General features: G+C 55.6%; 2 protein-coding genes across 3 annotated transcripts; one reads left to right on the top strand and one right to left on the bottom strand.

Annotated features, from left to right (window-relative positions):
• Positions 1 to 3,682: 3,682 nt before the first annotated feature.
• Positions 3,683 to 7,960, bottom strand: PRR29 (proline rich 29). Its single transcript, XM_072028838.1, has 6 exons — positions 7,855 to 7,960; positions 7,286 to 7,403; positions 6,004 to 6,119; positions 4,556 to 4,725; positions 4,365 to 4,432; positions 3,683 to 4,206 (listed from the first exon to the last, which is right to left on the bottom strand). The coding sequence occupies exons 1-6, from the start codon at positions 7,930 to 7,932 to the stop codon at positions 4,175 to 4,177; spliced, it is 582 nt and encodes a 193-aa protein (XP_071884939.1). The 5' UTR covers positions 7,933 to 7,960; the 3' UTR covers positions 3,683 to 4,174.
• Positions 7,961 to 13,333: 5,373 nt separating this feature from the next.
• Positions 13,334 to 23,541, top strand: LOC101791362 (vasoactive intestinal polypeptide receptor 1). Of its 2 annotated transcripts, XM_013101618.5 has the most exons (13): positions 13,334 to 13,555; positions 15,102 to 15,225; positions 18,067 to 18,174; positions 19,034 to 19,143; positions 19,317 to 19,414; positions 19,614 to 19,746; positions 20,311 to 20,464; positions 20,944 to 21,004; positions 21,240 to 21,306; positions 21,406 to 21,497; positions 21,646 to 21,775; positions 22,029 to 22,070; positions 22,336 to 23,541. In XM_013101618.5, the coding sequence occupies exons 1-13, from the start codon at positions 13,484 to 13,486 to the stop codon at positions 22,426 to 22,428; spliced, it is 1,284 nt and encodes a 427-aa protein (XP_012957072.5). In that variant the 5' UTR covers positions 13,334 to 13,483; the 3' UTR covers positions 22,429 to 23,541. The 2 variants fall into 2 exon arrangements, with proteins under 2 accessions (XP_012957072.5, XP_071885108.1); XM_072029007.1 differs by lacking the exon at positions 18,067 to 18,174.
• Positions 23,542 to 23,640: the final 99 nt, after the last annotated feature.

Below are 23,640 nucleotides of genomic sequence, written 5' to 3'. Positions count from 1 at the left end.
GACACCAGGATGGCAATGCTGACAGTCAGTATGAGAACAACAAGAAGAGTGAAGGGACAATGGGGCAATGGGGATTGCAACACCCAAGGAGAAGATAAAGCCCAGTACGCTCTCATTCCAACAGTGTTGAAATGGGGCACTTTCTAACCCATAGCATGGAGAGCATCCGTGCCAGGGACCTCATATCTATCAGTGACTGTTCCCAGAGAACCCACAGGGGACAGGGCAGTCAGGAGGAGCTGGGGACCAGGCAGGCAGGAGGAGAGATTTGGGAAGAGTGAGGAGGCAGGGGAAATTCATGGGGAAATTCACAGTGCCTTGTAGGGCCATTGTGCCAGAGGACTGAGATTTTGGGAGACCTGGGCATGGCAATCCCTGTGCCTACAGAGAAGCAAAACACTTGTGGCAATGCCCCAAAGCCAGGATTAATGACAGGAACCTGCTCCAAGCCGGAGGCTTTGTGATTTGGAGGCTGAAGAGGAGGCAGAGCAGGGCGTGCTGCTCTGGTGGAGGACGGCTGTGAGGTGTCGGTGGGACAAGGTAAGGCACTGGTGACTCATGGCTGCATCACGCCGGGGAGTTCCTCTAAGCCGGAAGCTTTTGCCCCAGCGCTCAAAGCACCTCAGGACATGTGTGTGTGTGCACAGCATTTCCGCACAGACAGGATGAGAGAGAGAGGCTGCACAAGGGGACCGATAACATCAAACATCTGACCACACTGCTGCCGAGGGCCCCAAATCTCTCAGCACCCACAGTCAAGCTTGCCAGATTGCACAGCCTCAGACATCTTGCACTCTGACACAATTACATCCCTTCTGGTATGCTATCATTCCCAGGAATCCAGCACCAGGATTGCAACACCCTTGGAAGCAGACAAACCTTCCTCTCGTGCTCAGAGATGCTATCGCAGCCGCCACCACCCCCTGCTCAGCCGAGCCTCCCCTCTGCTGTGGGGCAGCACCGGCACGGCTCACCGGCACGTGGCAGCGCTGTGCCAGAGCTGATGGCACCGAGGAATCCCACAGTCCCTCTGCCAAAGCGCAGTCCCCTGAACAGGACGTGGCTGCACTGCCAAGGAGGCAGGCATGGGTACATGCTTGTATCCTGCTAATGACAGCACTTCAAACCCTTGCCAGCCTCCCCATCTGATGGCCCAATGCTGCAACGGCCAAGAAGGATCCCTTGTAAACGATTTCATCCTCTGGGGACCAGCTAGTCCAAAGCCAGGTGGCCACCCCATTGCAGTGTAACCATCCCTTGCCTTGGCCAGCACCCCGCCACCACACCACAAGATGCAGATGCACCCTTCCTTGCCACAGGGATGTGGCCACAGCTCTCCCTGTGGCTCCAGGGCTTGACTCAGCCTCACTGCACAGACACACCGCATAGTCCCGGCTCTGGGTACAGCCTGGGAAGGAAAAAGCAGGTCCACAAGACCTCCAAACTCCTCCATCACTGCCAAGCCCCAGATGTCGCAGCGGTGGAAGATCAACCCCAAGCCATACTCACTTCATATTCTCCACGGAGCGTCCCCGAAGAGCTGCCAAGGGGGAGAGGAGAGTGGCCATGGCCACAACCCAACAGTTAAAGAAGGCCACCTTGCAGAAGTAGTTGAAGGCGGCATTGTGCTGGTAAAGAATCAGGGCAGCGAACAGGAGGAGGAGCAGCAGCCCCTGGAGCAAGACAGCCTCCATCGTGCTGCCTGGGCACGAGGGTGCTGGAGAGCTTAGCCCGTGTCCCCAGGAGCTGGGGAGGAGGACAGGGCTGCCAGGAGCACGGCAGGAGACACTAGGGTATCAACAGAGCCGCATGTGGGTGTGTGGGGCTGGTCCTGGGGAAGGAGTTGTGTGCTGCTCGCCCTGTGCAGAGGCTCGAGTATGGACTGGCAGAGGTGGGAGGCAGGCTCACCAGCCGAGGGTGGAGAGCGGAGGTGAGTCAACACCATAGACCCTGGGTCACCCACGGAGTCACAGCTGGGATGTGCCTATTGCAATGCTTCCGACTTGATGCAATCAGCATGCTGCTTATTATAGTGCTCACGCTGGGGGCACCTCCTGGGGTCACGGGAACCCCTGATATCCTCCTGATAGCAGGAGCAGCTCTGGTCCATACCCATCACCCCAGCGAGGCTGGCCGCAGTTCCCCACACCATCAGGACCCACACTGCAGATTATGAGGCCGCTGGAGCATACCTGGCTGCTCCCCACGCAGGCTGGCCAGCCCCCGCCCCAGCTGGCAGCCAGGGGCCGCGTTGCATTAGGTGTTTATGGCAGTGCAGTCAGCGTGCACAGGAGTGTAATTAGCCTCTCCTCCTGCTCACTCGCTGTCACACCAGGCATGTAAGATTCAAGCCCATTCCTGGGCTGCGGAAGTCTGGAAACTGGTCTTGCTTTTCAAAAGCAGCGTTCTGACATCGCAAAACTGACTGGCTTGGTGTCAGCCAGCTCAGCCACCAGCATCCCATATCTGGGGCCTCACAGCCCCACTGCTCCATCCGTGCACTGCTGCCCACACCCCTTGGTTCCTCCAGCCCTTTGGTCAGAGGGCTCTGCTCGTGCCTTCCTATAACAACCCCAGCACCACATCTCCTGGGTCACACCCAGTGGCTCCAACCCTTTTCTGACATGACATACCTTCTACAAAACCACCCTGCTCCACTCCCACAGCAGCTGCTTCCACCCACACCTTCTCCCCACCTCCGGTGGCACGGGAACAAGCAGATGCCTTCCTGCTCCTGGCCATGCCATGCTCCCTGTGCCGTCAGCTAGAAGTGCCCCAGGATGGTCTCCTTCTCTCCTGCTCTACGCAGTCGGTCTTGTAGTATCTTGGGGTACTCCCACCCAAGGGAGATGTGCCTTCACGCCCAACCCAACACAGCTCCTCCACTCCACGCTGGGGCCAACCTTGCTAGCATCTCCCACAGCTTCAGCAGGAGCCAGGCCTTGCCTTGCTGCAGAGGAAGATCCATCTGTGGCAGAGCATAGCTCAGTCCTGGGCAGGGGGAACATGAGCTCTTCCTTCCATAGGGACCCCAAAATAGAGACAGGGCAGTCCTTATTGCCCAGTAGGGGCAGAAGGAGGGGATTTCAGGGTCAACTGCCTGGACACCATTTTTCTGCATGCTCTCAGCTCCACGTAACTCCCAGCCCTAGAGTCTCCTACTAGGGGCTAAGGCAGAGCCCCCTGATAACCGGGCTGTAATGCTGCTGGCTGCATGGAACTCCACAGCCCTCATCAGAACCCCATAGTCCCACCAGCCCACCCACCCTGGTGGCATCAGAGCAGAGCTGTGAACCCTGCAGCAGGGCTGGGGAGGTGGCAGAGGCAGGGACCAGCTCCTAGCACCCATAAAATGCCTGAACACACTCCCCTCACCTTTTTACCCAAACAGGGGGGGGAACCAAGCCCTGGGGAACCCCACACTCACTCAAACAGGAGCCCTCTACAGGATGGATCCCTTACTGGGATCAGCACTGGGCCAGCACTGTGTGGAGCTGTGGAACTGCGTGTTCCCGTTGCAGAAACAGCACTTGGCCATATCCAGCCCTGCCCGTGCTGTGCTTGGCCAGGAGCATCAGGCACTGGTATTCCCCCTCCTTTGGGTGCAAGAGGCTCTCAGCCCCCCCTCACCCCTGCTGCTTGGAGGAAGCCCTATGCTCAGGCACAGAGCCAGCAGCCTGGGTAATTACAGATGCTTAATTAGTGACAGCAGGGAGCTCTCTTAACAAAGCAGATTAATTACAGGCAATGTGCTGCATTGGGAGCTGAAGGGACACCTGGGCTGGCACGACCCCACCCCACCGATGCCAGCATGTCCCACAGGGACAGAGCATGGTGCTGAGCACCGCAGGGCCCTCGTGGCTTGGCAACGTCACATTGTCCATCTGGGATTGGAATTTCACTGATGAACTGGAGCTTGTCCCTCTTAAGCAGCCATCTGTGTTTGGTGATGGGCTTCGTGACACCCAGTGCCTTGAGGTGGCTCACGGGGAGGAGGACAACATGCCTGGCAAAATGCACTATTTTGATGCATTTTGCTGCGCACATTGTCCTCCTCCCTGTGGGCCACCCCAAAACTGTCAGTACCATAGGGCACCCACTCTCAGCACACACAAGGTCTTCTGGGCTGGAGGCCAGGGACGTGCAGGAGAAGCCACCTCAGGCTGCAGGGAGCTCACTGCCGCTGCTCCAGCATGTCATAGTACTCTGCAAAGAGAAAGCAGGGCCTGGAGGGCATGTGAGGGCTTGCACGGAGGGAGGGAGCAGGAAGGGCTCAGCCCTTGTCGGGACATGTGGGAAGGTTGATGTATGCCTGGGGGCATCTCCCATTGAAGGCAGGTGCTATGGGGAGAAGTTGTCCTCACCTGATGATGGCGGGACATTGGCTCCTACAGTCCCTGTGGCGCTGGGGGGAGGAGGAGGTGGCACTGCACTGGTGAAAAGGACAAAGAACAGGAGTAAATGCCAGCCCTCCGTGTCCCATCTGGTGCCAGAGATGCTGTCACACCAGGGGCTGCAGGACACGTACACACAAAGCAGCACCCTTAATACTCACGGCTCCCCATCCTCCACTGCTGTGTCCTGGTAGCGCACGACCGGTGGTCCCCCAGCCCCAGCCAGGACCGGCCATGTGAGGATGGAAGTGGGACCGGCGTAGGGGACATAGTGGTGGTGGAAAACCACGGCCTCCTCTTCCTCTCCAGTCTGCAAAGGCACCATGAGTGGCTGTGGGGAGGAACAAAAGGCAAAGAGATGCTGGGCTGATCTCAGCAGCTGTCTTCCTTGGGCTCCCCAGGACAGGATCAAAGTCACAGAGCAATTGAGGTTGGGATCTCAGGAGGCCAATCTCTCCAGCCCCTGCTCCAGCTGGGGTTCCCAGGGCCAGGTCCCAGCGGCTTCTGGAGATCTCCCAGGAGGAGCCCCCGCAGCCTCTCCTGTGCCAGCTCCGCCACCGCCAGGGCACAGAAGCGCTTCCCGGTGGTCAGAGGGCACCTCCCGGGCCCCGCTTCGTGCCCGGTGCCCCTGGGCCCAGCTCTGTCCTCCCCACGGGGATTTACGGGCACGGCCAGGATCCCCGCAGCCTCCAGGCTGAGCAGCCCCAGCTCCCGCAGCCTCTCCTCCCAGCGGAGCTGCTCCGGTCCCCCCACCTTCGTGGCCCTCCCCTGGGCTCTCTGCAGCCTGCCTGGCCTCTCTGGTACTGGGGGCCTGGCAGCAGTCCCAGCACTGTGCGGGCGGCCCCAGCAGTGAGGAGCAGAGGGGCAGGATCCCCTCCTTCTGCCTGCAGGCAATCCCTCGCCTGGTTCAGCTCAGGCCACCACCAGCCTTCCTCGCTGTAGGGCCCGCTGCTGGCTCCTGCTCAGTTTGGGGCCCCACAGGGCCCCAGGGCCTTGCCTGCAGAGCTGCTTCCCAAGGGGTGCCACCACAGCACTTCTCCTGCCTGAGCTCCATGAGGTTCCACATGAAGAAACAATACAGGGGCATTGCAACCTGAGATAGGACCCCAAAATGCTGCCCATGGCATCTGAGCATTGAGCAGCCACATGCAGGGTCCAGTCTCCCACAGTATAGTGAACTGGTGGGGACTGGGAGGATGCGCACGAAAGATGCCAGCTAGCAGTGAGCAAGGCAGCTGCCTGCATCCCACCAAGAAAGCAGCATTTGTTTCCCCGCACGGAGATTAAATGTTTCATATAATTTTGGTTTGAGATGGACTTTTAAATGAATGCCCTTGCAGAGCTGTTCTGCCTAATGAGCAGTGCTCAGCCTTTCTGCTCAGCCCAACCCTGCACCCTGCCCACGTCTGGCAGACCTCAGTTCTTCCCAGCTGCACTAAATCCCCTCCAAGCAGCCTGATATGATCCATGCTGGGGGTCAAACCAGCCCAAAGAGCCCCAGACCCTCCAGGAGCTGCAGAGGGCTGTGAACATCCAGCAGCTGCACTTCAGGGGTCCCATGCTGCTATGAAATGGGACCCAGGTGCTATCCATCCTCCTTGCCCCATACCTGGGCAGCAGCTGGAGATGGCCCGAACCCGAAGGACGTCAATGCCGACACGGCCAGACTGTTCATCACCACCTGGTGCATTTGGGAGTTTTGAATCATCATCAACTCGATTAAATCTGCCAGAGAGGAAGGGGCTCTGCGTCAGAGGGATTAGAGCGAGGGCATGGGAAACACAGCCGCCGGCTGAGCGGTGTGGATGCAGCCCCTAAAGGGTCCCTGCTGGGATGGGGTGGCACCACAGCTTGTCCCTATGCCAAGTATCAGGAGCCAAGCCAGACTGCCCCACGCCCCAATTTGGAAGGCCTACATGGCATTTAAAAATTATTTTGCTTGGATAAAGCTTTAAAATAGACATAGTTAAGCCTTTCCTTATTTGCAAATGTGATTAAACATCTGGTCTGGCTCAACGAAGGCTGTTCACAAAAGGTGATTAGCGGTGCTGGAGGCGGCAGACTTTCCGCCCATTCAGAGGAGAATTGCTGCGGTCCTGGCAGTGCTCAGGACTTGGCAAATCCTTCCTTGGCACCGGGGCAACAGTGCCAGGGAGCCAGGCGGTGGGCATGGTGCAGTGCGTGGGGGCTCGGAGCTCAGAGACCCCCAGAGACTCATAGTCCCCATAGGGACTGATGCCACCTCCAGTCCCAGAGCAAGTACCTATTAAGCAGGGCTCAAACCCAGGTGGCCCTGCACATACATGTCAGCATCTGAGTCCCCTTGGCTGGATGCCTGAGGCTTTAAAACATCCCTGTTAAAACATTAACACATCCCCAATGAAACACCACCGTTTGCTGCAGGCATGAAGTTCCCCTGCAAGGTGCCTGCAAACCTGCTGGAGGACGATCTCCAAGATCCTGCTTTGTGCATGAGCTTCCCACACCAGTTTGGAGCATGCCCTTTCCTCCATGTATTTTTAGACAGCCCAGCCTTCCCCGTCCCCAGAGCATGTCTTTGGTCATAATATGTCCCAGGAGCCAAAAATCCCTCTGGAGCTGATATATATATATATAAAAAAAAAAAAAAAAAAAAAAAAAAAAGTCCCCCAGGAACATCCCAGTGTTTTCAAAGCCAGCCCTGACTTCAAGTTTGGTAAAACCACCAAAAATTGCATCCTGTAGGGCAAAGACACCATCAAGTAAAGGTGTGGCCAGCCCTATGAGGTTGCAGCCCTTCCCCCTGCCCCCCCAGGCGTCACTCATCCTAAAGAGGCTGAAAAAAAATAAAAGGATGAAATTAAGGTGGTTTTAACATGGGACTATGGTCACATGGGCCTGTGGTCACACACCTTCCCGCAGGTGCGGGGCTCTGGTGGGCAGGGCTAGAGTTCCAGGAAGCTGCTGGAGGATCACCACCGGCTGCTGGGACACCGGCACAGCACCGTGGGGACATGGCACAGGTGGCAGCTGAAAGGCAGAAGGGGAAAGAAAGCCCTGGGGATGGAGGGTCTTGGAGGAGGGGGCAGCTTGCACTGACCCCCCTTTTTCCAGGGGTGCAGTCCTGCAAGCGTGGCACATCCCCAGCCCTGGGGAAATGTCCTCGTGGTGCAGTGAGCACTTTGCTTTTTGCAGGGGACATTTGCATCTCACAAATAAAATATATATATATTTTATATATTTTATTTGTTTATATATATATATATATATATATATATATATATATATATATATATATATATATATATATATATAAACAAATAAAATAACAAAACCAGCATTGCTGCTCCAGACCCCACTGCCTACCTAAAACCACCACCCCACTCCCTCTCCTCCCACCCCAGCCCATTTTCCCCACCATATCCTTGCAAACCCTTACTATTCCCTTTGCCCAGAGGCAGAGCTGCTCTGCAGGGCTTACCCCATGTGGGATGATGTAGGTCCTGGCCGCCAGGTCCCCCCAGACCCCCTTGGGGTCCCCTGCTGCCCCGACCTCCATGGCTCAGCCAAGCAGCACTGCAGCCGGCAGCTCCAGCTTGTTGCTATAGCTGCTGGGGCCAAACAAAGCCTCAGGCAGGTTTGGCAGCCACAGCAGCGTCCCCACACTGCTTTTCCCCACTGTGCATCCCCAGGACACCCCCCACCACCAAAGGGGTGGGACAGAGGTGTTTTGTGCTCCCCACCCCACACCCCATGGTGTTTCTGGGCCTGCAGGACAATTGTCCCTGCAGCAAACTAGGGTTGTGGGTTCATTCAAGCTCTGTGTACTGGTCCTAGTGGCTGGGGAGCACTGGTCCCAGTGGCAGGGCTGCTCAGCCCCATTGCATTCCCACCAGCAGCATCTCACAGCTTCGGCCATATGCTTTTGGAAGCTTTCCTAAAAACCCAGGTCCCACAGCCCCGTGGTCTCCATCAGTGCCGGCCATCATGGGAGGTGGGAGATGGCTCCGCTCCTGTCTGCTCCCTGGGTGGGAGGCAGGAAAAAGCCAACAGGAGAACACAGACAGGGAGTCTGGTGGGATGTAGTCACCTGTCAGAGCAGCTCTGACTGCCTGGCTTGCTCTCAGCATGCCACCCCTTTGTTTGGGTCGTATTGAAAGGTCCTGTCAAACACTGGCAGAAAGCAGCTGGAGGGGCCGGAGGCAGCTGCAAAGCAGCAGCGTGTCCCTGCAGGGCTGAGCTGTCACCTGCACCAGGGACTCAGGCTGGAGGAGCAAACACAGCCAGGTTTCTACATGGGAACACTGGGAGATGGGTCTGGCCAGTGCTTGGGAAAGGCTCAGCTCTGCAGGGCTCGGCAGTGCCTGCCATCGGACAGCGCCCTGCCAGCACACCGCAGCTGTGTGGTCTCTGTGGATGGAGGTCCTTCCACTCCATGGGATGTCCCTCGGTCCTCAGACGCAGTGTGCCCCCGTGCATGACCAAGGCACAGTGCTGCTGGGGACATCAGTCAGGTGCCACCGCAGATCTGGTGCCCATGGACCACTTCCCTCTTCTGCAGTGACCAGCCACAGCACACCCCCACACCCCTGCCCCATGCCGACTTGGCATGCAAACCCATTGCAAGGAAATTTTCTCCCCAAATGGCCCAACCTCCAACTGTCCTCAGATATCTTTCCTCCACCTCCGAAAGCTCTGGGACTGCTCTTCTGGGTGATTATTTCATCAATATAAAATCCAAAGTCCCCTCTGCCCCTAGCATATAGGTCTGTGAACGTTTCCCAGGAACCCAGCCTGGAGCAAGCCCTGCTCATGAAGAAGGAACAGATCTCAATAAAACCTCCTGTCCTGCCCCAAAACAGCACCAAGACACCTCCAGATGGGCAGGAGCACCCACTCTGAGGTGGACTGCCTTAGCCCAAGCCCTTGGCTCTAGCCAGGCTATTTTCTGCTTCATTACATTTTGCTCCATGCTGCTAATTTCTCTAGGCCCCTCTGGATTATTTCACTGCCTTTTGCTATAGCTCCCAAATTCACATTATTTGCACATTTAATTACCGTGCTGATTGCCCCTTGCTTCTGGCAGAGCCTGGTGTTTTCTGAGCAGAGCCTGGGTATCCGCTTTGTCAGTGCTAATATTGTTCTCATCTGTAGGAAGGACTCGAGCACTGGAGCAAAGAGCTGAGCCATTTGCAGCACAAGAATTTCTGCCGTGGTCAGACGTGGTGTGAATGTTCTCAGACCTCCCAGGGGCAGGCTGAGTCCCTTTGGGGGTCTTATTGACTGTTCTTTGTCCACAAGTGTGGGTCTGGTGCAACCCCCAGCCCTGACACATCCCATGCAGCACCGCAGGGCAGGGCAGAGGCTGGGGCTCGGCTCTGGGTAGGCCAATGCTCATCTGCAGCCAGTCCATGCAGCACGTCCCTTTTTAAGTCCCCCAGCACATCTGTCATAAAGAGAGGAGGTCTGAGCATTGGTGGCAGCAGGAGATGCAGGCACCCACGCCTGCCAGCCCAGCTCTCTGTCTTTAAAGCGCAGCACCATAGAATTAGGGCTGCAGGGATCGGCGCTGGGGCAGGAGCACTCATGGCCATGTGGGTGATTCTAAAGTTCTGCTGGTGGACGCCTCTGTCCCCAGTAAGAGACACCCTGATGAAGCCTACCCCTAGGCTGAGACATGTGCCACAAGACACCCTTGAGGATGCTCAGTGGATGTTTTTATTAGCAGCTCTCTTTTTGGCAGCTCCCAAGCCCTTCTTGTACTGTGAATCTGAATTTCTTGTTCTGGAAAGCCAACCCAAAATCTTCACCCTAATTAAAGCCCGAGGACAGGACTTCAACCCCAAACCCTGCTTGTGGAGGGGGGGGGAGGGTTCCACTAGCAGTGCCTCTGCTGTGAGAAACATCTCAATTTTCTTCAGACAGGATCTTCTGTGAAGCTATTTTATTCACGATTGCAATGGTGGGCGTCCTGTCAATCAGGAGAGCATTTTAGTAAACAAAGCCAAACTTTTTATTCCATATTACCCGATGCCTGATCACCTCCCCTGTTTCCTCATTGGCTGAGTACTACAGGTTCACAAGCTACTCGACACTCCTCTATACCATACACGTACAATTTTTCTTTTTTTTCAACCCTTTAGTTTCTCCTTTCTTATGTTTTGAGAACTTGTGTTCTTTGTTTTACTGTTCTCACACTGCTCATCCTGTTTTTCTCAAACTTCTACCTTATTTTAGAACAGTGAGGCTTTCTACTGTCCACTTATCTACTTAGCATTTCTCCTTATTATGACTACACAACTACCTTGGTATACAGAAAAGTAATTCTCTACTGCAAAAACACAACTTTGTTTCTCACACTGCTGCTGGGTGCAAGCAGAGGAAGATGCTGCACCAGGCATCTGGAGCAAAAGCAATGCAGTCCGGCCCCTCTGGGATGCCCAATGCTCTCAGCATGAATCTGTGCTCACAAAGCAAGCAATGAAAGCACCACAGCTTCGGCAAGCTTTGGTGAACCAGCCGAGCTGAGGAACATGGAGAGCCAGGCCGTGTCGGATGGCACCACGCTGGGAGCGGTGCTGTGCCGTGCCTGGATGGGCTGCACTCCCCTACAGCCCAGCAGCAATAACTGGGGTGACTGGGGAGGGCGGCCAGCATGAAGCTCGTCCGTCATTCCGTGCCCAAATTGCAGCTGGGGCAATCCCCCAACATGAGGAAACAGACAGCAGGCAGCAGCCTTGCCTAGGACTCATGGAAGACAAAGGAAACCAGATGGAGGCAATGCATCCTCCCCTGGGCACTGGGCATCTAAACCAAAAGTCAGTTTGTCACTGCACATCAGGACAAATCAAGGACATGCAGTGAGGGCTCAGCAGGGGCTGTCCCCTGTGCTCCGTGCCACACCCTCACATGCACCTCTTGGGGCTGCTCTGCAGGTCCGGGAGCATGACTGGGTGGAAAGATCTCACTTTGAATCCCAGTTACGAAAAAATAACGTTTTCCTTTCCAGGAGGTCTTGTTCTGAGGTCTCTTCCAAGCCACCATCCAGCCACTCTGGTCTCACGCAGCACCATCACTGGTTGGTTCCTCCCAGAGCCCAAAACTGAGCACGAGGCTGTTGGCAATGGCAGGGGAGGGGGCTGCTTGGGGAGGGGAAGGGCAATGCACAGCCCTCAGCATGCAGCAAGGGTGCTCTGCAGCCCCCCCCCCCCCAAACCTCAGCTGCTCCTTCCCACCCTGCAGACCAAAGCAGCCACCTCCAAAACTTGTCTGCTCCCGTCCAGTGACAAGCCCTGGTGACATTGCCACCAGATGGCACCAAATAAGCCAGCCTTGTGGGGACACGCGTGGCTTGGGGCCACCACGACCAGCAGGCACAGCCTGCCTTCACCCTGCTCCCTCGCCCCCATCTCCGCCAGCACAGCCTGGGATTGTTTGCACCAGTTATAATTTTATTTGATTAAAGCAGTGTCTGACAAGGCAACCTCCCACTGCTTGTTTACGTGCTGTTGGAAAATTAAATGATTAAAATTGGGTGTTTGCATTTTGCTGGAAACTATTAGAAGGTAATGAGTCTGGCCAGGTCCCGGAGGCTTTTTGTGTCAATATAACTGCAGGCTCAGACTTTGCTGCTTTGTGCCTGTGAGAGGAGTGTCAGTCACTCCTAATAATGTCATAAAAGTGGTTTTAAATACTAAGAGCCCATTTCCTTTATTTGCATTTTAGGGGTATTTAAATTACATAGCAGTTATTTGAAAGACAAGGTGAATTATTCCACTAAAGCTTTTCCTGAACCCGTTTGCCATTCCCCCCAATCCTGCCCCGACACAAGGGACAGCACAGCCCCCCTAGCCCCCTGCCTTGCTCTAAGAGCACTAAAAATTGTGAAGTTTGGGCCAAAATTCCATGTGCTAAAGGGGTTGGTGCTTTGCAGCATGGGGCTGAGATGTAGATATACATCTATAGCCATGGAGAAGTGCTCAGGGCATGGCTGGCAGGGACGCTGCGCTGGGCATTTTGTGCCACCCGCTCTGCTCTGCACCCAGCATCCTGGTTGCACCCAAGCACCAAGATCATGAGCTCAGTGCAGATTAAAACCCTCCGTTTTGCACTTTGCTGGTGTTTCACGCAGCATTCTGGAATACAAGGTGACCTGTCCAAGGACTTTGAGCATGCTTGGATGGGGCAGAGTTAAGTTTATCCTGCAGAGCCAGCCACGCACCCATCTTCTAGCCCTTTCCGGCCTTTTCCCCATTCTAGAAAGGGGATCGGAGGTGTCCCAGCCCATGCAGGTGAGCAGGCAGGATGGGCAGCTGCCCACAGAGCCTCTCATGCACGCAGGGCTTGAAGGAGCATCCCTGCACCCTGTGCATGCACCCATCCAGGCGTGCACACGCGTGTCAGGGCATGTGTTTGCACATGAGAGTGTGCACCAACCCAGCACCACGACATCCCCGCGGGGCCCCTCTAGCACCAGACAGAGCTGGCTGGGGAGCAGCGTGCCCCTCAGCACGCCCCCTGCACCCCACCCTGGATCAGTCCTGTCTGCACCCCCACTTCCCAAAGCCTTTGGACATCGGGTTTCCAGCTCAGCTGCATCCAAAGCGCAGGCAAGAGGACTCCACGGCCCCCCCAGTGCATGCCCCTGGGCACAGCTGGAGGGGGTCCCAGGTCTCCAAGGGGTGCAGATAAGAGGGTGCAGGGGACCGGGCCATGGCAGTGCCAGGCTGGGTGTCCCCCCCATGCTGCTCCTGGCATCCAGCCCTGTGCGTGGGGAGGGGGAGCAGAGGGTGGAGCCTGCACACGGCCAGACCCGGGAGCTGTGACATTCAGGCTGGCAGAGAGAAGGAGCCGTGGGTGCTGGGCAGAGCTGGGGGGACACTGGGAGCAGGTCAGGGCCACCTTCGGGGACCAAGCACCCCCTGAGGGAAAGTGGCTTGAAGGGACCTGGGTACAGGACAGGGCTGGGAAGAAGCAAGGAGAGCAGGGGCACCCCTGGGAGCTGGGGTCCCCCTGGTGCTCAGGGCCATGCAGGAGGATCTGGGCTGGCCCCAGCCCCTCGGGGACTGAGCTGGGACACCCACAGACACGGCACGGGGCTGGCTCCAGCCATGGGGTGCCCGTGGCAGCTCCCTGGCTCCTGCACGCTGCTGCTCCTGCTGCTCGCGCTCCCGATGCTTTGGGTAAGTGTCCCCAGGGAGGACGGGGATGGGGAGGTCAGGGGGGCAGTGAGAGTGGCGGGCCCCTGCCTGTGATGACCACCTCGGGGCCCACCAGCCCTGGGGAGCGGAGCACCCGCGGTCCTGGTGGGGTGGGTGACCCCACGGGGTCAGGTGTCCCCAGCGTGTTCCTGTCCCCATCCACATCCCTCCCACTACCTGTCCCCATCCCAGCCAGCTGGCAGTGGGGACACCAAGCTGCACCTGCTTTCACAGGAGCTTCGGGGGGAGGATTTGCTGAAAGGCAGCAGGGACAGGCAGGGAGGGAGGTGACAATGGCAGCACCCCGGGGCTGTGACACCAGCTCCACCAGCAAAGCTCAGGATGGGATGAGATGGTCCAGGGCACCCCCAAAGAGGAAAACCCCGTGTGTCCTGCAGGGTGGCTCCCAGTAACACCATGCTCCCCAAGGACTTCGGGTGACTTGGGGACCAGTGAAGGGGAAAAGAAAGCAAAAAGGAAGAGAACAGAAAGGGAAAGGAAGGGGAAAGGAAGGGGAAAGGAAAGGAAAGGAAAGGAAAGGAAAGGAAAGGAAAGGAAAGGAAAGGAAAGGAAAGGAAAGGAAAGGAAAGGAAAGGAAAGGAAAGGAAAGGAAAGGAAAGGAAAGGAAAGGAAAGGAAAGGAAAGGAAAGGAAAGGAAAGGAAAGGAAAGGAAAGGAAAGGAAAGGAAAGGAAAGGAAAGGAAAGGAAAGGAAAAAGAAAGAGAAAGGTGTCAGAGGGTGCTTTGGGGCTTTATTAGGAGAGCGATGGCATCAGCTTGTTTCTCACATGGGGAAACTGGGGCACGGCGCAGGGTTGGCTCTGAAGGGAGCACAGTCCCGTACCTGCTGTGGTGCTCCAAAGTCCTGTGAGCTTTCTCAGTGTTTTGCACAATGGCCACCACCAAAATGCATTTTGCAGGCCAGGAATTTCCTTGCATATTTTGCATTCAGCAGCAAAAGGAAACGAAACTTCCTGGAGGAGGCGAAGGGGCTGCAAGAAGCAGCCTGGACAGGGCAGGGAGGACAGGGCTTTAATTCCCATTTGGTCCATTTGCCCATCCTCATGCATCCCCTGCATTTTTGGGAGCCACGGGATGTGCTTTTCACTGTCTCATCACTCCTGCTAACAAAACTAAAACCTTGAAGGAGGAGGGCGGGGGAAGGATTAGCCATGCCTGAATAGGTGTTTTTTTAAATCTTTAATTACATGGTTCTCTTGCATCTGTCCTGCTGATGGGGTCGGCCCCTCTCTTTTTAAAGCCTCTGCACGGCGTGTGCATCTGGGCAGAGCGGTGCCCTTAAGCATCACTTGCTTTTGGAGGGAATTAGAAATAATTGCGGCGGTTCTTTATGATGTTTACAAGTCAAACAGTAGAAAGCTAAGGAAATGTCAGGGTCTGAAAGCACAGCTACGTAGATAGGCTCTCCTGGGGCTGGCTGCAGTAGAAATAGCGAATATCGGCTGGTTTCCTTCCTAGTCAGGCTTTTTAATGCCCGGCGTCCTGCCGTCTGTGCATTCCCTCCCCAAGGTGCGAGCAACGCATCCCGACTGCTCTGTTGTCCTCTATTTCCAAGAGCAAGAGGCTGAGTGCTTGGAGATTATCAAGAGTGAAAGCCGAAATCCAGCCCCCCCCACCGCCCACGGGCAGCAAGGTGAGCGCAGCCCTCCCCACACGCAAGCACATTTTCCTAGGGACAAAGGGGAGGATGTGCTATGGGGGGCTTTGGATGAGAGTCTATGGCAGAGGGGTTGCAGCATCCTTGCAGAACCCCGAAATGTGCTGCTGCAGGGAAATGGGGGCTGAGATGGCACCTGGGGGGGGTATGGGTGGGCAGGGAGCTGCAAACAGCCACAGGGGCTGAGGCCACCCACATTGCGTATGGCATGTGCAATAAAAGGATGGCATAGTTCTGCCCCAAACAGATCATCCTGCCCTGGACCTGCCCCAGACCGAAGTAGAGGCATTGGGCACGGGCACCGCAGAGTCCTGGTCCCTGCCACAAGCATCGCACAGCATGGCGCCCCTTCTTGCCTTGCTAATTCAGTTAGTTTCAGTGCAAAACATGTTTTGAGCAACTTAATTTTTACATATCCGGGACTTTTAAACTGATTAACTAATTGAAGAAAAAAAAAGAAAGAAAAAAAGGAAAAAAATAAAGTGCTGCTTTTGTACATTACTTTTTTTTTTAACTGCATTTCAATTTCCATCCAAGAGCAGCTTGGCTCAAATTCTGGATAAAAATTATCACCTAGTGAATAAGAAATGCGTCATTCAATGGATCTCATCTAATACAAATGTAAAAATGAAGCATCTCAATAAATGCATGTTAAGGTGCATAATTGCATAAGTAACTGTGCAGAGATATAACGTATCCTCCTGCTTAGCAGGGAAAAGCCAAGTTGATTGGAAAAGGTCCATTGTGCAGCCCAGATCGTGCCAGCCAAGGAGAAAGAATCTAACTCTAGGAAAATAACCAAGAGGCGCAATTAATTAAATTCAGTGTTTAACCCCAAGTTTCCTGTTTGGCTGCAGCCTCCACTGCCCACCTGAACTGAATTTTTCCCTTCCCTTTTCTTGTTGGTGCCACCATGGGGAGTGCCCTGCTGAGAGCTGGCATAAAGTGCTGGGGGGATGCTGTCCTGGGCATGGTAGCAATATAGCGAGCACCAGGACAGGGACCTGAAGCTTCAGCATCATGCTGGGGAACCCAGCTTGAAACCTGCTTAGAGATCACTTTTGCAGTGCTTTTTCTTCTAAGTACGTGGTACTTGTGGTGTTCACTGCAGTGAGGTATTTGGAAAGAAACCACCACCCAGCAAGGCTTCTGCAGATCTCCAGATGCCAGTCGGAGCAGCACAAAATAGGGCACCAGCCCTGGCACATCCACATACAATTAACCAGTGGAAATGCTGAGCTGTAACTTCCCATCAAATAGCATTTTGATGGAAAAAAGCTCCTTTCTGCCATATCAAGAAGAACACCATGAGGATAGTGTTTTGCTAAGGGAAGTTTCAAAATCTGATGAACTAGGGTGCTTTGGGGCAACCCAAACCACAGCCGTGCGCTTTGGCTGGCGGCAGCCTGGGGACAGCATGCGGAAGTGGTGGCTCCTGGGGACAGTGTGGGGACACCAAAGCCACAGCAGCCTCCTGCAGGCATAGGCAGGTTTGCAGAGATTCGCTGCTGGTTTTTCTGCTCAGTTTTTTGCTCTGTCCCTGCAGAAGTTGCCTCCATCACCTCTTCTCCATGGGAACGTTTTGCCCATTCTCCACAGCGCTTAGAAATGTGGTGTTTTGATTTTTTGTTGTTGTTGTTGTTGTTGTTTGTTTGTTTGCTTGTTTTGTTTGTTTGTTTGTTTTGTTTTGTTTTGTTTTGTTTTGGATTCTGCAACAGCCCAGGCAAACAGAGTGGGAAGAGGGATTTAAACCTTTCCCCCTGATCCCAGCGCCTTTATTCCCTGCAGAGCTCCTCTGGTTCCTGACCAGGCATCTCACAGCTCTCACCACTGCATACAGCAAAAGATGCCTTTATACAGTGGGGCAGACACATCCAGATGCTCTGCACCAACTCCTAAAAACAAAGCAACCCCTCTCAGCAACAGTCCCAGCAGATGACAAATGAAGACATACCTCAGTGCTGTAATGCCAGCCCTGCAAAGCCCTCCAAGCCTGGCCAGATACCCCCAGCCCACCCCGCTGAAATCAGAGAAAACTAATTAGATGTGTCTGAGTCCCCGTTCCCTGGCTGGGAATAGCTGTAGCTCCAGGTTAATAATGTGTATCTCCAAGGTTAATCACGTACGTGTGCAAGGAGGGGAGCTGTCCTGGACGTGTGTGTCTGTGTGTCTGTTAGTGCTGCAGCACTAACTCTTCAAGGCCCTGCATCTGCTCCACTGTGCTCCTTTCCAAAGTGATTTGGGAGTCATTTAAACCCTGGATTAGTGCTAAAGAGGCGAGCACAATGTGGCTTAGCTAATTATCCTCCAGCAAGTCTAGTGGTGCTTTCTCCTTTCTTCCTCCTTCCTCCCCTCTCTCTGCCTCATCCCCTCCTCTGTCCTGGCAACTTTTTTGCAAGTTCTTAGAGGAAGGAGCACTTCTGGTGGCCCTGCTGCTCCTGGTGTGGTGGGAGCCTCCCCAAGGGCATCCCATATAGAAATGAGGCTGCTGACTCCCCCAGGACCCTCCAAATCCTCCCCTGTCGCATCCCCTTCACCAGACAGGACTTACAGGGGTGGCACTTTGCGCCCTCCCTGCAGTAGAAATTCAGCTCAGGAAACCTGCGTTATTTCAGGTGCCACCAGGGAGTTCCCAGCTCTTCCCTGCACCCCTTGGGTTGTTCCCAGAACTGGGATGCTCCCGGTTCCTGCCGGGTACAGCAAGACATGGTGATGGCCAGCCGGTCCCCGCTCTCCCATTACAGCCACGCCATGTTTTTGTGGGGCTGGGGGCTGTCCCCTCCCAGCACATCCGCTGATCATCCCGTCCCTTCCCAGGCTGCCAGACGGCGTGGGACGGAGTAAGCTGCTGGCCAGCTGTGCCCATCGGTCAATCCCAAGCCGTCGCCTGTCCCGACATCCTGCACGTCTTCAAGAAGTCCAAAGGTGCGGGGCTCTGAACCCAGCCCCAGATGCTCATCCCCACTCGCACAGATCCTGATGCCTCCCTAGCCCTTTCCTCCGGTCCCACAGCTCCAAAACACAACCCAAGGGGGGGGTGGATGAAAGCAGAGACACAGGGTGCTGCCACACCAGGGATATCCCCAAGCCCTCTCATCACCCAGTGGATACTTTCCCTTTTGGGCAGAGCATTTGGGGGGCATTATCCTCCAGCTGTGTGGCACCGGGCCAGTCCCCCAGCTGCTTGGTGCACTTCTTTCTGCATCTGCAGACTGGACTAATGCACCTGACATGCTCAGTACTGCCCCGAGCCACACTGGTGAAAAATATAGCACAGAATCATGATTATTTCAGGGCCAGAGCAGGCGCTGCTGCCCTGGGAGCAGCTGCCTCCATCCATCTCGGAGGCAATGAAGTGCAAAGGAAAGCACCTGAATGGCCACCAGGTGCTCCCTTAGCTGGGTGTAATTGAAAAGGTGATGGAGGGTTGGTGAATGCTTGCATTAGGGGAAAAATGAAGGAAAAAAAAAGCTTAGGGGAAGCTTGATGGATGGAGAAGTCCCCATCCACCCTTCCTTCCCTCCCACTCTGGGTAGTGACGCTGGTTTTCGTGCCCTGCCCTGCCCTGCCAGCACAGCACTGATGGGATGTGCTCGTGCTCCTGTAGTGCCCACCACCCCCCGCTGCCAGTGCCACCACGCTGGTGGACATCCTCCTGGGAAGTGATTTAGGCACCATCCCGGAGTTCAAGGTGTGGGTGGATGTTTTGGGGGTGCTGGTGCAGAAGCCGGGGCTGGCACGAGGGGCGATGGTGCTCTTGTGAGGTCCTGTCCTGCCACTGCAGCGCTGATCCAGAGGAACTGCACCGAGGCAGGATGGAGCCTCCCCAGCCCACCCTACTACAACGCCTGCGAGCTGGAGGACATCAGGAGTGGCAACGACACTGAGGCCAAGGCAAGTGGGTTCCATGCTGTTGGGGTTATTTTGGTGGCCTCATCCTTGTCACTTGTGGGGATCAGAGCTTGTTTGCATGGTTGCAAAAGGCAAAGGCTTCACCATCTCCCTGCCCATGGCAGATGAGCCCCCCAGCCTGTGCCACCTCATTAGTTTGGTGCTTTCCCTTCCAGAAAGGCTACTTTGTCACCATGAAGGTGCTTTACACCTGCGGCTACTCCACATCCCTGGCAGCCCTGTTCCTGGCCATTGGCATATTCTCCTGCTTCAGGTAGGGCTCGACGCTGGCTGCTCTGTGATCTGGACCTGGAGGCAAACCGTGAGCAGAGGATGGCTGCTCTCCACCTCTCCCCTCCCGGTGCTGCCAGCACCATCCCTGCACCACGGATGACCAGGGACAGACAGACATAAAACCCTCAGGCTGCCCTTTCTTCTCCTGCCTGGACACGGTGCATCTCTTCCACCCATAGAAAGCTGCACTGCACCAGGAACTCCATCCACATCCACTTCTTCACCTCCTTCATCCTGCGGGGGGCTGCCGTGTTCATCAAGGATGCTGTCCTCTTCTCAGACGAGTCCATTGACCACTGCACAATGTCAACGGTGAGGTGCTGAGCCTTGCACAGGCACTGCGTGTGCTGGTCTGGAGGGGTCTGGCTGCATTTGCAGCAGATTTAGCACCACAAAGAGGGGCACAGAGGCTGTGAGGATCTCTGGAAAAGACTCGGTGGACCTTGGGAGGTTCACAACAGCTTAGCTGGATGGGCCCTGTCTGCGAGAGAACATGTTCTTGCCCTCAGAGCCATCTCTGGTCTCCAGCAGAGCTGTAGCTCTGCACAACCCCAACAGAGCTCACGTGCACACAAACCTTGCAGCTCCAGATGTGCAGGTTTGGGGTTGCCAATAAGAACAGAAAGGACACAGATACGACATCAAGGACACCCACAAATACAGGTTTCTAAAGGTCCTACAATAACTGCATAGGCCATGGGCCAACCTGTGCGAGGTGCCAGGCTGGAGCATTGCAGCATCCCTGAGGCTGCACTAGAAGGGCACCACGGGTCTCCTTAAGCAGGCAGATGGGAGGCCAGCCGTCCCCTGTATCCTCGGGATGGGGTCTGCCTCCCAGCCAGCACCACTGAGCTTTTCTCCTCCCAATCCTCGCAGGTGAACTGCAAAGCAGCCATCGCCTTCTTCCAGTACTCGGTCCTGGCTAACTTCTACTGGCTGCTGGTGGAGGGCATGTACCTGCAGACCCTCCTGCTGCTCACCTTCACCTCTGACAAGAGTTACATCTGGTGGTACATCCTCATCGGATGGGGTGAGTGTGCCCCCCCCCCCAGCACATCTGCCCCTTCCAGTGAGGTCCCAGCAGCGCAGAACCAGGCAATCACTGATCCCAAGATCATCACTGATCCCCAGCCATCACCCAGATGGCTCCACTGGTACCAGACGTAGAGACTTCACAGCATCTGCTGCCCACCCATCCTGCATGTGATTGGGATGGGGCACAGACAAATCCTTCCCACTCCCCTCCTGTATCTGGGTGCTGCAAACAGCCGTCCCGAGAGCCAGGTTGGGTGTAGGAGCTGGCAGGAGGGTGGCCAGGAGGTGACACACACACATAGGTGCAGCACCATCAGTGGCCACCATCCCATTCTAAAACTTGAAGGACCCCTCCTGCCACCTCCAGGGCCTCAGGCCTGGCTCTGACATAGGTTTGGAGGGACAAGGGATGGAAGGAAGGTGCCCAGAGCCCTGTGGTGATGCCACATCCCTGCCCGGGTCCTGTCCTTGCAGGTGTCCCCATGCTGACGGTGTGCGTGTGGGTGGCCACCAGGCTGCAGTACGACAACCATGGGTAAGTGCAGACACCCCCCTTCTTCCTCTGGGTCAGCTTGACCATGTGTCCCCTGCGCAAGTCCAAGGGGACAAACCTCTTGCGTGGGAGGCTCAGGAGGGGAGAACTGGGGCAGCAGTTTATTGTAATGCTTGTTCTGTTTTCTGGTGGGGCACAAAGACACCCATGCCAATGGGGTGAGGGGCTGGGACCTGGGCTAAAAGGGAGCGCGTGGGTTTGTTCTCCTCTCCCACAGCTGCTGGGATGACTACACCAGCCGGTTCTGGTGGGTGATCAAGGCTCCCATCCTCCTGGCCATATTTGTGAGTATGTCCCCACTCCAAGCATCCCAGGGGGCCTAGATGGATGCGGGGACCCAGCTGGGGCTCTGTGCAGATCCTGAGCCAAGGCTTCCATGGCAGGTGAACTTCCTCATCTTCCTCAACGTTACCAGGATGTTAGCACAGAAGATAAGGTCCCCAGACATCAGCAAAAACTATAAGCAGCAGTACATGTGGGTACACAGCTCAAGCAAAGGGCAGCTCCCCTCACCCTGGTATTCAGGAGGCCCCGGGGCTCCCCGAAGGAAGGACCATCCCCGGGGCCCCCGGGCCGCTGTGACCACCCGCACTCAGCCCCACTCACGCCATCCCTCTCCGCAGGAGGCTGACCAAGTCCACGCTGCTCCTGATCCCCCTCTTCGGGGTGCACTACGTGGTGTTCGCGCTCTTCCCCGAGCACATCGGTGTGGATGCCCGGCTGTACTTTGAGCTGGTCCTCGGCTCCTACCAGGTGCAGATGGGGGAGATGGGCAGGTGAAATCCCAAGGTACCCATCCCATCCCATCCCATCCCATCCCATCCCATCCCATCCCATCCCATCACACCAGGAGCCCACAGGATGTGCTGCTGGGGCTTGCGTTCAATCCCATACCTGTGCTGCCCTCAGTAAGAGGCACAGTGGGCGCTAAATGTAGGCAGTAGATGAGCGTAGAGGGGTCTGGCCCCTTCTCTTGGGTAGAACATGTTCTGTCTGTGCTTTTCAGGGGTTCCTGGTGGCTCTGCTGTACTGCTTCCTGAACGGGGAGGTGAGTGTCACCCCCATGGCATGCACAGCACCCACCCCTGAGCACCACTGACTTGCACGTGGGCACAGACTCCCCCAGGGGCTCACTCCAATGTGCATCACATGTGTGCAGCCGTGCCTGTGTGCGCACACGGGCACACAGACAGGCACAGGGTCCCCTCTTTCTTGCACTCCGACTCCACCCTTGATTGGGGTGCAGCTCCCACCCCTCTGCAGAGTGATGGTGGTGCCCCTGGAGCCAGCACCAGTCCATGCTGTCGCTTCAGGTCCAGGCTGAGATCAAGAGGAACTGGGGCAAGTGGCAGTCGTCCATGGAGAGCAACGTCTTCAACCTGGCCACCCAAGACTTCACAGCATGACAAGGATGGCGTCTGGGGGGAAATTTCTCCCTGTGGATGGTGGTGGTGGTGCAGCTCCATGAGTACAGCCCCAAGAACCACAGTAAAAGGGGATTTGTAGGTTCTGGGTCTTGCACCTTCAGAGGCTGATGTGAGCAGCCCATGGGGAAAGGCTCTGCCCACTTGGGTGCTGGTGTCTGTGGAGGCTTCTTACTGATACGTGCTGGGGTCTCACCTACCCAGAGCTCCACGTGCAATTCACTCAGCAAGGCAAAGCATGCTTCTCCTCCTTTTCTGCCCTGGGGCTGGCTAGGAAACACACATATTTTAAAAACAACATCTGGCATTTTTCATTTGTCACCAGAATGGAAACTGAAGTGGCCCCAGTGCTGAAGGGATTTACCAATGTTTTTTCCCTCCCTCTTTTATTTACAAAATCATTTCCCTTAGGGGAAAATGCCTAAACATAGCCCCTGGCAGCCATGCTGGGGGTGGGAGAAGCAAATACAAAGACAAACCAAACCCAACAGCTCTACAATCCCCCAGTGCTCCCATTACTCACATCCTCCCCGTATTTCTGAGATGTTTCCCCTATTCCCATGCCTGCCACTTCGGCCACTCAGTGCCCAGCACCAGAGGGATGGGATGGTTTGCCAGGAACTGGTGGGAATTTGCCGATAAAATCTTACTCTGTAATCCAGCACTGCTTTTCAGAGGCTTGTTTGCTGCACAAACCCAGACCACAAACTCAGTGCCAAGCTTGCTAGCTGATGGAAACCCTGCCGTCAATGGTAACACCTGGAAATACCTCTGGAGAACGAACATCTGTTTTTTGTATGTCTGGTAAAGCGTCCAGGCTCTGGGCGAGGGACAAGGGATAGAGAGGACACAGCAGGACCACAGGAGGGATGCGGCTGGGCTGGGCTGGGGGTGCCAGTGTGCCATGGCCTGCAGGCATCAGCTCTGCCCGGCGTCCCCTCCAGGCAGAGTTGCCCCCATGCCACAGCCTGTCCCATTTGCCCCACAAGCAGCCCTCACTTGCCCCACGCTAAGCTCCTGCCTTGGCAAACAGCATCTCCAGTAGCAAGAAAGGCCTCGGATGCCCTTTCCCAAACCTCCCCCAGCCGCGCTGCTTTCCTGAGACCCGAGCCATCCGATCTCGTCAGAGCCTCTCAAGCTTCCCGGGTTGTAATTTCTCCACATAGCCACATGTCCTTCCTTAAATAAAACCCA

Source organism: Anas platyrhynchos, chromosome 28, assembly GCF_047663525.1.
Source record: "Anas platyrhynchos isolate ZD024472 breed Pekin duck chromosome 28, IASCAAS_PekinDuck_T2T, whole genome shotgun sequence".
NCBI lineage: Eukaryota > Metazoa > Chordata > Aves > Anseriformes > Anatidae > Anas > Anas platyrhynchos.
The sequence above is the reverse complement of the archived record's forward strand: the minus strand, read 5'-3'. Positions and strand labels throughout refer to the sequence as shown.

Excerpts from the sequence above, each read along its gene's own strand:
- PRR29 (XM_072028838.1), bottom strand. The coding sequence starts at position 7,932 with ATGGAGGTCGGGGCAGCAGGGGACCCCAAGGGGGTCTGGGGGGACCTG. Across the intron at positions 7,404-7,854 it reads CCTACATCATCCCACATGGG|CTGCCACCTGTGCCATGTCC; the intron begins GTAAGCCCTGCA and ends TCTGCCTTTCAG. Across the intron at positions 4,726-6,003 it reads CATCTCCAGCTGCTGCCCAG|CCACTCATGGTGCCTTTGCA; the intron begins GTATGGGGCAAG and ends TCCTCCCCACAG.
- LOC101791362 (XM_013101618.5), top strand. The coding sequence starts at position 13,484 with ATGGGGTGCCCGTGGCAGCTCCCTGGCTCCTGCACGCTGCTGCTCCTG. Across the intron at positions 19,415-19,613 it reads GGCATATTCTCCTGCTTCAG|AAAGCTGCACTGCACCAGGA; the intron begins GTAGGGCTCGAC and ends TTCCACCCATAG. Across the intron at positions 20,465-20,943 it reads GTACATCCTCATCGGATGGG|GTGTCCCCATGCTGACGGTG; the intron begins GTGAGTGTGCCC and ends CTGTCCTTGCAG.